This window comes from Cherax quadricarinatus, chromosome 28 (genome assembly GCF_038502225.1).
Source record: "Cherax quadricarinatus isolate ZL_2023a chromosome 28, ASM3850222v1, whole genome shotgun sequence".
NCBI classification, from domain to species: domain Eukaryota; kingdom Metazoa; phylum Arthropoda; class Malacostraca; order Decapoda; family Parastacidae; genus Cherax; species Cherax quadricarinatus.
Window position 1 is genome coordinate 8,230,266 of NC_091319.1, and position 16,032 is coordinate 8,246,297.

General features: G+C 38.1%; 1 protein-coding gene across 1 annotated transcript in view; it reads right to left on the reverse strand.

The window, feature by feature from the left end:
• The window catches only part of LOC128693267 (glyoxylate/hydroxypyruvate reductase A), a 29,188-nt gene extending 16,399 nt beyond the window's left edge, over positions 1-12,789 (reverse strand). The window contains exons 1-6 of the mRNA XM_053782837.2: positions 12,180-12,789; positions 6,616-6,716; positions 4,379-4,462; positions 2,573-2,695; positions 891-990; positions 42-138 (exon numbers count right to left, since the gene is read on the reverse strand). Of these exons, the coding sequence (XP_053638812.1) occupies positions 42-138; positions 891-990; positions 2,573-2,695; positions 4,379-4,462; positions 6,616-6,716; positions 12,180-12,288 (614 nt within the window). The 5' untranslated portion in view covers positions 12,289-12,789. The remainder of the gene's footprint in view (positions 1-41; positions 139-890; positions 991-2,572; positions 2,696-4,378; positions 4,463-6,615; positions 6,717-12,179) is intronic.
• Between the last annotated feature and the right edge of the window lie 3,243 nt (positions 12,790-16,032).

Sequence of the window (16,032 nt, forward strand, 5' to 3'; positions counted from 1 at the left end):
AAATACAGTAATCAACTGATTGAAACAGTTTAAATACTTACCAGTATTTATCTACATTATTTGACTTGTTTTCCACAGAGGGTGCAGTGCGGGTGTAAGCATGAACTGTTGCACTGAAGCCTTTTAAAGACCTGGCCACTGAAAAAGAAAAAATGTGGAAATAAGGCATTTTATCATTTTGATGGCATAGTGGCCATCTTTGTTACCTATATTATTAGTAGTAGTATTATTATTATTTTTAATTTACTCTTTATTGACACATCAGCCATTTCCCACCCAGGAAGGGTGACCCAAAAGAAAAAGATAAACTTTCACCATCATTCACTCCATCACTGTCTTGCCAGAGGTGTACCTACACTAGTTAAAAAACTGCAACATAACACCCCTCCTTCAGAGCAGAGGTACTGTACTTCCCACCTCCAGGACTCAAGTCCAGCTTGCTGGTTTCCCTGAATCCCTTCATAAATGTTACTGTGTTGTTGTTATAGGGAAAGTGTTAAACCCATAAGGGCCATACAGTGCCTGGAAAAATGGGAGGCAATTAGTTGCAAGCCAAGGAAAAAGATGGGTTCAATTCCTTGCATCAAGAGCCCCTCACCTGCATCAATTGATATCTATAAATGAATCCCCAATTTTTTTAAACTTGGCATGAAATGTTTTTTCTTTGAGTGAAACATAACACAGACAACAAAATTTCAAACTTTCATTTTTGTTTGCAACCCAATAAACATGCAATACAGTGTATACATTCATATACGTATATACGTACAGTATTCGTGTTTATCAGTTTCTTTTCTATTTCATTATCTCAGTGTAACTTATCAAAAATTAATTGTATGGGCTTCATTATTTCAAGGAAATAAATCCTAATACAATGGGTCAATACTTACCCTCTTTACCAATGATCCCCATGCCAAGGACACCCACCGTTAACTCCCGCAGGCTGCGATAATATGCTATGTTGCCCTTGTGCCCCCATTCACCTTTCAGCTGTAAAATTAATATGCACATTATTATTAGCGTAACTTACCAGAAAATGTTCTACACTGTATAGGCCAGTCAGTACTGCAATGAACTATTTATGCTGTACTAAAACATTCGCCAAAACTACATGTTAGTACTAGAATTAAATAACATGCAAGCTTTAGGATTAGTCTCCCCAAAATGTTTCGTTTATCAAGCGGGTTAGGTTCCGGGCTACTGCTGTACAGCAAAAATCACTGTAAAGTGAATCACAGCCTTTTTTCACTTTCAAATGCATATAATAGCCTGATAACGTGTTTACACTATCATACATTAAGTGAGCAATATAGCTAGACCTAAAGAAAATGCATATACAGTACACACATTACTTACCTTTGAATATTTTCATCCTAATACAGTACTGTTATTTGTTTTGTGCTACCTCACTAAGTAAGTAGAAAGAAAGCCACATGTTACCATCTTTCTTTCTACTTAAAATCACTTTATAAAATGTAAATCACACATTGTAACTTTTGCAAAGGAATAAAATTTGTTAGCTTAGTGACTGGTGAATATATTTACTGTAGAAAGTCTGAATAAATGAAGAATGGGTATAACTGGCAAAACACTGTAAAGTAAAATGCTGTAAAGCAGGGCCTACCTATATACATGTGATTGTATTATAACAGTAGCCCAATGAAACAAAATCAATCATTGTAACTTCTATTGTACGTATTCTTCTTAGAAATGAAGATATAGCTTTTTATTCGATTTTATATTAATATAAACAAATTAAAACAGTCATACCCCATCCTACATCATTAATTGGTTCCAAGAGCCGTGACGTAACCCGGTTTTTGATGTAAACTGGACATAATGCTTTAACCCGTAAACGGTCCAAACGTATATATACGTACGTTTTTTTAACATTTGAAAGTATGTAAAAAAAAGTAGATCTTCTTTTTGTTTTTTTACATTTGAAAATGTGTAAAAAAACTTTGATCTACTTTTTTTTTTTGTTATATTTGAAAATATGTAAAAAAAAGTAGATCTACTTTTGTAGCACTACACATGTGAACATAGATCTGCTTGGACCGTTTACAGGTTAAAAATACCTTAAAATGGCCACAAACACCCTAAAACTAGTGTAAATAACTCGTGCAAGAATATAACTATTGCTAAACCTTAAAGAATACTTAAAACACATTTTAATCATATTTTTTTAAAGAATGATGAACACAATTAAAAAAATTATGATGTAGGTGACATTGCCGAGTAATGTAAAGTCAGACATAATGACATTTGCTGAAGTGAAACTTACTCTAGAAAAGTGGTGTCAGGGCAAATTTGATGTAGGCTGAAATGACGTAAAGTGGGGGTATGACTGTATACTGTAATCATATAAAAAGTAAGCTTGGCTTAATGACAGTGTTTTGAATATAGTAAATATAAGTGTCAAACAATCATCAAACTAAATTTGAAATCAAATATGGGAGGAATATTGCAAGCGCATCAGATCAGAATGCAAATTTAAAATGTCCATCTCGGATAACATGACATGTTAAAATTGCCATTAGTTTATGATACACCGTTGGTTAGTATCTCTTACCTGGTACTGCCTACAGTCCAGCCAACCTCGTTCATGGCTAATGATCCAACCAACAGTGTATTCTGCCATGAGTTGACTGAAGGTGTCACTGGCCATGCGGGTGACTGGGAATGTGGGCTTTGGCTGCAAAAATAAAATTTATTGTATCTTTCAAATTAGAGAATTAATAATAATGATGACATGGTATTCAAGATATCTGATATTAACCATTTACAAATGACAGACAGCATGCATTTTTCTTAAGGAAAGTACGGAGTGATAATTAACAAGATTTAACTTTCACTATACAGTGGACCCCCGGTTAATGATATTTTTTCATTCCAGAAGTATGTTCAGGTGCCAGTACTGACTGAATTTGTTCCCATAAGGAATATTGTGAAGTAGATTAGTCCATTTCAGACCCCCAAACATACACGTACAAATGCACTTACATAAATACATAATTGGTCGCATTGGGAGGTGATCGTTAAGCGGGGGTCCCCTGTATATATATTCTTCTAGTATAGACAAAGTTCAGATTATTATTATTATTATTATTATTATTATTATTATTATAACATTATTATTACTACAATATTATTATTACTGTATTATTATTATTATTATTATTATTATTACTGTATTATTATTATTATTATTATTATTATTATTATTATTATTATTATTATTATTATTATTATTATTATTCAAAAGAAACTCCAACTGATAATATTAAAAAACAATTATAAAGACCAAATTATAAACTGATTAAATTACTTAGGAAAATATGTAAGTTATAAAATAAAAAAAATTGCAATTTGGGTATGTATGCAAAGAGGCAATAACCACACCTGAGGGAAATTTCTGTGAGAATACATCTGGAATAGCAATTATTCTTGAAGTATTTTTTTTTTTTTTGTTCTGGCTCATATATCTGTTGTATAGGTACACTATATAAACCAGAACCAAAAAACTTGTTTTAATAATCCCATTATATTAAGTCACTCTCAACCACTTTTATTGTGTGTTCATCTTCAATGCCTTTGTATGTACACTGTTATACCACCATAACTCACTAATACAGTAGGTTAGGTCCCAGACCACTGCCATAAAGCAAATTACAGCCTTCTTTTCACTTGCCAGTGCATATAAAGGCCTAAAAACATGTTTACCCTACCAATTATTAAATAAACAAACATTTTAGAAGTACTGAAGGAAGGCTGAAGGGGATACTGGAGATTCATCATCTGAGCCTTTAACTCATTTGATTCGTCTCGAAGTCAGCTGAATTGCCCAAAATAATAAATGCAGTAGAACCCTCGTATCCACTGATTCGATATCCGTAGTTTCAGTTATCCACGGTTTACTGTGGGCTAAAAATAGCTCTTTATTTTTGCATAATAATGGCCCCAAAGCACAAAAGTAGAGAAGCTGGCAGTTCTTCAAAGCCAAAGAGAAGCTGTGAAGTGCTTCCCACCAGTGAAAAAGAGATAGTTCTCCACTTATTGTGCATAATCTATCAATTAAACTTTATAATAAGTTTCAGTACCCAAAGCAGGTCCTTGGAATGTATCCCCCACGGATACAGGGGTCCTACTGTATGATTATACATAACTGAAAAGTTCCCTATTAGCGAAGTGTGATAAAGTAAGCACAATATTAGCGAGGTATGTCTGTATTAGTCTTAGATTAGGCTTTACTTTGCCCAAAATGCTCTGCATAACTTGAGGTTTTCCATGTGTACTAATGAATGTCATCCAATTTTGTAAAAACCATGTATTGTACTGAATGAAAATATATATCAATCAACGTGTTTTCCTACCTTACCTTGTCCTTGAAGTTACTGACAAGTCCTTCAACCCCCGCCCATGTTCCCTGGGCCCACCGTAGTCTTGGTAATCGATCTGTCATCTGATGTACAGTAGTAAAATTAGTTGCGCTAATACAACAGAGGTAAAGAACAAAAAGTCACAATACCATGACTGGAACAATACACAAATAACCTGCACATAGAAGAGAGGAGCCTATGACGATGTTTCAGTACAACTTGGACCATTTACAAAGTCACACTAATAGAAAAGAGATAGATAGAACCAGTATATATAGGCCAGCTGGCAGGGACAGAACACGAGAGGTGGGAGAAGTAGTACTGATAGTGGTAAGGCAGTTAGTGAAAGTAGTAGTAGATGGAGTAGAAGAAGAAGAAAAAGAAGAAAAAGAAGAAGAAAAAGAAGAAAAAGAAGAAGAAAAAGAAGAAGAAAAAGAAGAAGAAAAAGAAGAAGAAAAAGAAGAAGAAAAAGAAAAAGAAGAAGAAAAAGAAGAAGAAAAAGAAGAAGAAAAAGAAGAAGAAGAAAAAGAAGAGAGGAGCCTATGATGATGTTTCAGTACAACTTGGACCATTTACAAAGTCACACTAATAGAAAAGAGAGAGATAGAACCAGTATACATAGGTCAGCTGGCAGGGACAGAACACAAGAGGTGGGAGAAGTAGTACTGATAGTGGTAAGACAGTGAAAGTAGTAGTAGATGGAGTAGAAGAAGAAGAAGAAGAAAAAGAAGAAGAAAAAGAAGAAGAAAAAGAAGAAAAAGAAGAAGAAAAAGAAGAAGAAAAAGAAGAAAAAGAAAAAGAAGAAGAAAAAAAGAAGAAAAAGAAAAAGAAGAAGAAAAAGAAGAAAAAGAAGAAGAAGAAGAAGAAGAAGAAAAAGTAGTAGTAGTAGTACTACTACTACTACTACTACTACTACTACTACTACTACTACTACTACTACAGACCAAAACGTTGTCATAAGCTCTTTTCAACAGAAGTAAATTTGAGAACAATGTAGCTTTATAATATCTATTAATTATCACATTTGTCTGGCCTTACACTGAATTGTCCATTAAATTTTATTAACATGCCAGGGGACTTGCTCAACGTATAAGATTAAATGCAATTATTATTATTATTATTATTATTATTATTATTATTATTATTATAAGTATCTTCATTGGGAAGCTCTAAACCCATTGTTTAGGGCCTAGACAATGGGAGAGTCAGGTCTGAAGCTAGAAAAAGGAGGGTACCTCCAATACCTTGGAGCCCTTCACTAGCACCAGGTGGCCAGGTGGCATTGAGGCACCTCCCTGGAAAAGACATGATGTATGTACAAACATGTTCTTAAAGACACTGTTGGCCCAGAACAAACAAAAATTGTCAGATTGGATAACTTTAATAATTTCCTTCAAGATCTATAACTAGCTTTTAACCATATAAAAATTTTGGTCTAACACTAGCATTTTACTGATCTAGGTAAAAATATAATTATGCCATTTTTTACATGAACTAAGTCCCCTCAAGGAAGGTTCCTTGATGTTGGTGAGGGGCTCTTGATTTAGGGAATTGGATCTGTGCTCCAGTTCCCCGAATTAAGCCTGAATGCCTTCCACATCCCCCCCCCCAGGCGCTGTATAATCCTCCGGGTTTAGCGCTTCCCCCTTGATTATAATAATAATAATAATAATACATGAACTAAAGTTCATAACATTCAAATAGTGCAGAATTCTTATTCATTAATGAGTGGACTTAAATTGGGTAACTGAGGATAGAGGAATCTCTTGTCCTTACCCACTCCCCCTTATTTTCTCACTTGCAAGCAAAAACAAGAATGCAATGACAGTAAGTAAAGATGGTGGGTGAGACACTTTTCATTGATAATTTGTTAAATTTCTGGAGAGTACCTGGAGTTTACCTGGAAAGGGTTTTGGGGGTCACCCCCCCCCCATGGCTCAGTCTGAGACCAGGCCTTGTGGTGGATCAGGGTAAAGAATAACAAAAATCCATGTTCCTTTTCTTAATGTCAAAAATTAAAAATATGTATGGTATACAATGGCAGCTATGCAACACTGTGAGAGACTTTTGGCAACTCTAGATTGTCATGCATTTTAAAAGAAAGTAATTGCTATTTATATCATCAAACATATCAGAAATTATAGTTCACTATACGATATACATCACAGCTTTCAAGAATGAACGTCTAGCACATAATGAAGACTCACTTTACTTTATACTCTTCTGTTTATCATACCTGAACAAGAAGATTATTATCCACCAAGAGCAATTCTGCCTCTTGCAAAGCATTAACTTCCTCCTCTGTAACTTCTTTAGAATACTTCCCAGCAATACTTCCTGTTGAAGTCAAGTATTTACTATAAATATTAATTAGTAATACACAATAAGCTTTCAAATTTAGAAATAGTAAAATGGCAGCAATGTACTAAACATAGTTATGTAGGAAGTTTAAGGTTTCCAGATATTATTCCATAAACCTTCTTACAACACTTCATATTGAGTGATTTGGCTGAAACATGACTTAACAAAAAGGTAACTAAAAACCTTGATATGGTAAAATTTTGGTCATGGACTCTGCTGCGAGGGTGGTGACCCCCGGGGTGTAGCCAACTGAATAAGCAACCAACTGAATATGCAACCAACTAGGGTCCTGGGACCCTAGTTGGAAAAAATAAAGAGGGTTATAACATAATGAAAATATCTAACCAAGACAAAATTCACAGCAATAAAATTCTAGAGGGACTAGTCACAAATCTGCTCACAGAAATATCCCCCTACAAAAGTAAAAGACTTTGCAGGCAGTGCAACATGCCCCCCATTGAGAAGCAGGTTTTATTTTATTATTTTTTATTATCACACTGGCCGATTCCCACCAAGGCAGGGTGGCCCGAAAAAGAAAAACTTTCACCATCATTCACTCCATCACTGTCTTGCCAGAAGGGTGCTTTACACTACAGTTTTTAAACTGCAACATTAACACCCCTCCTTCAGAGTGCAGGCACTGTACTTCCCATCTCCAGGACTCAAGTCCGGCCTGCCGGTTTCCCTGAATCCCTTCATAAATGTTACTTTGCTCACACTCCAACAGCACGTCAAGTATTAAAAACCATTTGTCTCCATTCACTCCTATCAAACACGCTCACGCATGCCTGCTGGAAGTCCAAGCCCCTCGCACACAAAACCTCCTTTACCCCCTCCCTCCAACCCTTCCTAGGCCGACCCCTACCCCGCCTTCCTTCCACTACAGACTGATACACTCTTGAAGTCATTCTGTTTCGCTCCATTCTCTCTACATGTCCGAACCACCTCAACAACCCTTCCTCAGCCCTCTGGACAACAGTTTTGGTAATCCCGCACCTCCTCCTAACTTCCAAACTACGAATTCTCTGCATTATATTCACACCACACATTGCCCTCAGACATGACATCTCCACTGCCTCCAGCCTTCTCCTCGCTGCAACATTCATCACCCACGCTTCACACCCATATAAGAGCGTTGGTAAAACTATACTCTCATACATTCCCCTCTTTGCCTCCAAGGACAAAGTTCTTTGTCTCCACAGACTCCTAAGTGCACCACTCACTCTTTTTCCCTCATCAATTCTATGATTCACCTCATCTTTCATAGACCCATCCGCTGACACGTCCACTCCCAAATATCTGAATACGTTCACCTCCTCCATACTCTCTCCCTCCAATCTGATATTCAATCTTTCATCACCTAATCTTTTTGTTATCCTCATAACCTTACTCTTTCCTGTATTCACCTTTAATTTTCTTCTTTTGCACACCCTACCAAATTCATCCACCAATCTCTGCAGCTTCTCTTCAGAATCTCCCAAGAGCACAGTGTCATCAGCAAAGAGCAGCTGTGACAACTCCCACTTTGTGTGTGATTCTTTATCTTCTAACTCCACGCCTCTTGCCAAGACCCTCGCATTTACTTCTCTTACAACCCCATCTATAAATATATTAAACAACCACGGTGACATCACACATCCTTGTCTAAGGCCTACTTTTACTGGGAAAAAATTTCCCTCTTTCCTACATACTCTAACTTGAGCCTCACTATCCTCGTAAAAACTCTTCACTGCTTTCAGTAACCTACCTCCTACACCATACACTTGCAACATCTGCCACATTGCCCCCCTATCCACCGTCATACGCCTTTTCCAAATCCATAAATGCCACAAAGACCTCTTTAGCCTTATCTAAATACTGTTCACTTATATGTTTCACTGTAAACACCTGGTCCACACACCCCCTACCTTTCCTAAAGCCTCCTTGTTCATCTGCTATCCTATTCTCCGTCTTACTCTTAATTCTTTCAATTATAACTCTACCATACACTTTACCAGGTACACTCAACAGACTTATCCCCCTATAATTTTTGCACTCTCTTTTATCCCCTTTGCCTTTATACAAAGGAACTATGCATGCTCTCTGCCAATCCCTAGGTACCTTACCCTCTTCCATACATTTATTAAATAATTGCACCAACCACTCCAAAACTATATCCTCACCTGCTTTTAACATTTCTATCTTTATCCCATCAATCCCGGCTGCCTTATTCCCTTTCATTTTACCTACTGCCTCACGAACTTCCCCCACACTCACAACTGGCTCTTCCTCACTCCTACAAGATGTTCCTCCTTGCCCTATACACGAAATCACAGCTTCCCTATCTTCATCAACATTTAACAATTCCTCAAAATATTCCCTCCATCTTCCCAATACCTCTAACTCTCCATTTAATAACTCTCCTCTCCTATTTTTAACTGACAAATCCATTTGTTCTCTAGGCTTTCTTAACTTGTTAATCTCACTCCAAAACTTTTTCTTATTTTCAACAAAATTTGTTGATAACATCTCACCCACTCTCTCATTTGCTCTCTTTTTACATTGCTTCACCACTCTCTTAACCTCTCTCTTTTTCTCCATATACTCTTCCCTCCTTGCATCACTTCTACTTTGTAAAAACTTCTCATATGCTAACTTTTTCTCCCTTACTACTCTCTTTACATCATCATTCCACCAATCGCTCCTCTTCCCTCCTGCACCCACTTTCCTGTAACCACAAACTTCTGCTGAACACTCTAACACTACATTTTTAAACCTACCCCATACCTCTTCGACCCCATTGCCTATGCTCTCATTAGCCCATCTATCCTCCAATAGCTGTTTATATCTTACCCTAACTGCCTCCTCTTTTAGTTTATAAACCTTCACCTCTCTCTTCCCTGATGCTTCTATTCTCCTTGTATCCCATCTACCTTTTACTCTCAGTGTAGCTACAACTAGAAAGTGATCTGATATATCTGTGGCCCCTCTATAAACATGTACATCCTGAAGTCTACTCAACAGTCTTTTATCTACCAATACATAATCCAACAAACTACTGTCATTTCGCCCTACATCATATCGTGTATACTTATTTATCCTCTTTTTCTTAAAATATGTATTACCTATAACTAAACCCCTTTCTATACAAAGTTCAATCAAAGGGCTCCCATTATCATTTACACCTGGCACCCCAAACTAAGAGACAACACAATAAGAGACAACACAATAAGTGTCAGGGGCCCAAGACTGTTCAACTGCCTGCCAGCATACATAAAGGGGATTACCAAGAGACCCCTGGCTGTCTTCAAGAGGGAGCTGGACAGACACCTAAAGTCAGTACCTGACCAGCCGGGCTGTACTTTGTACATCGGTTTGCATGTGGCCGGCAGTAACAGCCTGGTTGATCAGGCCCTGATCCACTGTAAGGTCTGGTCATGGACCAGGCCTTGGGGGCATTGACCCCCAGAACACCTCCAGGTATACTGATTTGTCAACAAAGTTGAAGATGAGCGAAACAAACCCCCAGGTAGCATCACTGAAGTGAGAACGTTGGGTAGCTGTCATTATATAAAATTAGGTGAGTACGTGAGTGGGTATAGTTGGGTGTGAATTGGACCTGCCTAGCATGGACCAGTAGGCTTACTACTATTCTTGTGTTCTTATGCAGAGTATGGGGTGTTACATTAGTGTCTGTGTATAAGTTTATGATGTATGTGTGTAGGGTTACATGTGTAAGGTTACAATTTATGTTTAAGGTTATGGTATATATGTATGGTTACTGTATATGTGTAAGGTTGTGGTATGTGTATGATTATGGTGTACATGTGTAAGGTTACTGTGTAAGTTACGGTGTAAGTGTCTAAGGTTATGTTAGTGTGTGTTTTGGGATCGAACCCATCACTGGTGAAATGTTGGGTACGTTTCCTCACACCTGCGACCCCTATTCACCTAGCAGTAAGTAGGTACCTGGGTGTTACATAACTATTGTAAGTTGCATCCTGGGGGAACAAAATTAACCTAAATTGTGAAGGTAATTAACCTAAGTTGCTCGAAGTGGTCTGCATAACCAGAAGGCTTTCTATATGGTATATCAATGATGTCAGCTAAGTCTCTAATAGATATATCATGTACATACTTCTAGAAATTAAGATTATTACTGCATTCGGGTTTGGAAACTCATAAGCTGACAAATGTGCACACTCTGCACTTGTGGCCGCTCGGTGTGACATCACCTCAATGGAAATAAGTCAAGGATCCCTGCAGAAGTCACTCGGTCTGACTTTCTTGCGGGTTATCCTAGGTGATTTACACAATGTATGACAGTTATACTTGTGTGTACCTGTGTTTAAATAAACTTACTTACCCTGCAGGTTCTCATTTAAATTAAAACCTGGTTGTAATTACGTGTACTCAGTAATATAATGTTTTAGACTGAGTTTCACGTTTTTTTTTTAATTAAATAATCAACTTCTTTGCAAACTCTTATTTCTTAGTTAAGTTTTTTTTTTATGGTTTAATGTAGTAATTTCTGGTAATTAGTGTGACCTCCATATCTCGTTAACCACAAATAAAATAAAATTACCCCAAAATACTAAAGAATTTTAAGAAGATATTCTTGAAGAACTTGAGTAGACGTCTGTGGTATATTTTGTGTTAACAGGAGTCGTAAATTAAAAAAGGGGAATCCAATGATAATAACAAATAATAGTCTTTATTTCTACGAGTACATATACAACGTATACAGACCATAGCTGACATACTATATGGTCTCTGGTTATGCAGAGCATTTCTGGCAAATCAGGTTTGGTCCCCAGGATGCGACCCACACCAGTCGCCTAACACCCAGGTAACTATTTTACTGGTAGGTGAACAATTCTCTACACATATGCTGCTATGTATGATAATTCTATGTAACTGCATTTGTGTATACCTGAATAAACTTACTTACTTAAAATAAATTGTACAATTTTTATTATTTTGTTAGTTAACGTATAATTGACAGCGTGTATATATACGCCCATGTAAATTAGAAAGGACATAATGAAAATAAGTCGCACTGGAAAAATGTCAGTCCGATTAGTTGATTTACTGAGTTATCTTTGGTTAATAATCTTATTATAATTATAATCATGGGGGAGCGCTAAACCCGTAGGATTATACAGCGCGTGATGGTTAATAATCAAACAAAAATCTTCTTGGTTAAATCTACATAATCTAATTTTTATGTTCCCGGCAATTCTTAGAAATACAATTTTGACGTTGATATTGATGGGTGAGGCTCCTCGGGGACGATAGACAAAGGTATTCAATACACAAACTTAGATTTTTACAGTTGTTTTAGTCATTTATTAATATATTAACAAAGAATAACCCGTTATCACCTTGTCATGTCAACCTGTACCACCTAACACTGACTCTTCTGTCATGTCAACTTGTACCACCTAGCAGATGGCTCACCTGCCACGTCCACCTGTACCACCTGCACGTCAGGTAGACCATCTTGCACCAGCTGGGAGAGGCGAGGGATAATAGAGAAGACATGTACAGTCCTCCTTGTAGCCGCCATGGTGGTGGAGTCAGGGTGAATCTCTGCTTCACTTCAATACACGCTCACGTTCTTAGCCATGCGGGTTTAACCCATACCCCCGGCCGGGATTGAACCCGCGGTCATAGAGTCTCAAAACTCCAGCCCGTCGCGTTTAACGTTTGTTTTTAAGGTAAATGAATGTTTCCCGATGATGATTGGATGTGAGGTAGACCTGCCTAGCGTGGGCCAGTAGGCCCATGGAAATAAGTCACTTTGAATTTTTTTGGTTATCCTAGGTAATTTACACTGATAATTGTACTTAAGTGTACTTAATAAGTACTTAACTGTGCCTAAATAAACTTACTAGGCCTGCTGCCGTGTTCGTTCTTGCTAGTTATAAAATATATAGTTAAAATTTTTACAATATTGCTTGTGATTTACACTAGAGATAGTTTTATGTTATACAGATGGTTAGAAATGTGACCCTAACGAAATCTGTCTTGACTTTTTTGGGGGGGTTATCCTAGGTAATTTACAATATGTATGATAATTGAACTTGTGTACCTGTACCTAAAATAACCTAATGTAACATTATTATTATTTTTAACCTTACACAAATAACCCGCACATAAAAGAGAGAAACGTCGTCGTAAGCTTCTCTCTTTTATGTGCGGGTTATTTGTGTATCGTTCAAGTCACGGTATTGTGCCTTTTTTTTTTATTTTTAACTTTACTCCGCCATCGGTCTTTGTTTACGCTCACTATCATTGCCCAGGCTGCAATACTTGGATTACAGTCTTATCTCAAGTGGATTATACAGTTTTGCCTCACGTGGATTACAGTTTTGCCCCACGTGGATTACAGTCTTGCTTCACGTGGATTACAGTCTTGCTTCACGTGGATTACAGTCTTGCTTCACGTGGATTAGTCTTGCTTCACGTGGATTATAGTCTTGCTTCACGTGGATTACAGTCTTGCTTCACGTGGATTACAATCTTGCTTCACGTGGATTACAGTCTTGCTTCACGTGGATTAGTCTTGCTTCACGTGGATTAGTCTTGCTTCACGTGGATTAGTCTTGCTTCACGTGGATTACAGTCTTGCTTCACGTGGATTAGTCTTGCTTCACGTGGATTACAGTCTTACTTCACGTGGATTGCAGTCTTGTCTCAAAGGACCCCAATGGAAATAAGTCACTGACTTTTTTTGGGTTATCCTGGGTTCTTTACACATATGCTACTATGTATGATAGTCTATGTAACTGTATTTGTGTTAACCTGAATAAGCTTACTTATTCGAACAATAATATTATCTCCTTGAGGACAGACGCTTTTGCTATCTTATCAATTTTATCATTTCATCATTCTAACAGAATCCACAAAAAGTGGACTAGACTCCTTTGGGTGGTTGGTTAATGGGGATTAAAGCCTATCGACTACAAGAGGCTACATTTGACCTGTTTCATCCTTCATTGAGGTCACAGCAGCTATAGGTATGACTGTCACATTCAAGGTGTCCAGCTAGTACATATGAGTGACCACTGAAAATCACATCGTGTGACCTACTAAGTAGTCCCAGCCTACGTTTACCAATCCACCTTATATTTGAAGATAAGATTTCGTTCGGATTTTTAACCCCGGAGGGTTAGCCACCCAGGATAACCCAAGAAAGTCAGTGCGTCATCGAGGACTGTCTAACTTATTTCCATTGTGGTCCTTAATCTTGTCCCCCAGGATGCGACCCACACCAGTCGACTAACACCCAGGTACCTATTTGCTGCTAGGTGAACAGGACAACAGGTGTAAGGAAACGTGTCGAAATGTTTCCACCCCGCCGGGAATCGAACCCGGGCCCTCCGTGTGTGAAGCGGGAGCTTTAGCCACCAGGTCACCGGGCCCCAATAACACTGCTCTGTTGCCAAGCCAGTACTTCCTGAAATTCTTATTAAATCTAAATTTGTCCAGCCTTAATCCGTTGAAAGTCTGATATCAGTGACTTATTAGGTGATCATAGATTACTATGTGTTATTAAGCCAAATAAAATCTGCACCATGGAGGAGGATTAACTAAAACACTCGTTTCCTAACTAACCTAACCTGACCCCCAGACATTGGTTTTATTGGGTTATTAACCTTCAGGGTTAATCGAACAAAATCTCCATCCTAGCATACTATACGTCAGACTATGTGCTGGCTCTCAAAGACTATTGTAAATCAATTGTTATGTATGCAGTGCCATCAGTGTGCTCTCAAGACTGTTAACAAATTTTGCTTTGTATGTAATGCCTAAATAATTTAAAAGGATGAAAACTTAATAATTTATGCTGGCCTCAATTTCTAGTCTAGAAAGCATTGTCTTCGGATTATCAGCCCTAAAATAAGGTTCTTCTGTTAACCCAGAAGAACCCAAGACAGGCAAGTAATGTAGCTACCCTTCGGTCTTTTATTAGTTTCGACTTTCCCAGAAAGGAAATCGAGCCAAACCATTGAGCTACGGGTCACGTTGTGTCTGTGGTTAATAAGCTCCTATAGCGATCAATTAGTATTTTTACTCCAAATGAGTTGATGCTGCTGCCGAAGGGTTCTCGATCGAAGACATTGGAGCTTAACTACTTCCTCTAATCATTATTATTATATAAATGGTTTACAAAATCGACAAGTTGTGCAACATTTGGGAATCTTTATCGTGGAAACGTTTCGCCAGTCAGTGGTTTCCTCATTCCGATATAGAGATGTCCCTCAACCTGACCTGAACGCATCATCTCCAGGCTGAGGGACTAATTACCTCGAACACTTTTTTTTTCACAGGGTTTGACAAGGTTAAGGATCCCTAGCTTTATTGACAAGCTATTTACAGGTTAAGGATTCCTAACTTTATTGGCAAGCTAAGAGCTGTTACCTACATCAGCTCATTTGAAAGCATTTTTATTGTTATGAGACATACAAGTAGGGAGCAGGATGAAGTTGGAGCCATCTGTGGGCCAGCATTTTCATGTGATCAACTGACTTTATCTCGTTGACATCATAATGCTGTACGAATGTGTTCCATACTCGAGTCATCCTGGGTATATATGATCTCAGATGGAGTGATGTTCTGGAGAAGGGTACAGCCAGAGTGAAGTTGCTGCTTTCTGCCCGTCTTGTGGCATAAAAGCTTGTTTCACGCTGTCCTCGAAGTGGATCCACGTGTGGTACTTTGACAATATTGGCCTTGTACATAACAGTAAGGCCACCCACATCCCTCCTATATTGAACGCTCTGCTGAAATGACAGATCTATCCAGGATGGGCCCAGGCGAGAGATGAGACGTCTTGCTCTGTTCTCTACTCTGTCAAGCAATCGCAGATGAGAGGGGGGCAGGCAAACCAAGAAAGTGGAGCATACTCAAGGTGTGAGCGTACTTGTGCCTCGTACAGAATCTTGCAACCCCTACTGTCAAGCAGATGCGAGATACGGCGAAGTGCTGTAAGCGTCCTGGCTGTCTTGTTTGCAAGAATTACAACATGGTTCTTCATGGTTAGTTTGGAGTCAAATTTCACCCCAAGGATATCAACTTCTTCTCCAGGTGCCAACACCCTCCCATTCATCCTTACTACTGCACCAGCATTACCATCATGGTGCCTAGAGACGATCATCATTTGCGTTTTCTCAGGTGCAAATGTTACTTGCCATCCATTTCCCCAAGCTGATATAGCTCTCAGCTGGTGATTGATGTAGCTTAGATCAGCTGGCATTTCTTCTCTTGGATAAATGAATGTCAGTGTACAGTCGTCTGCATATGCATG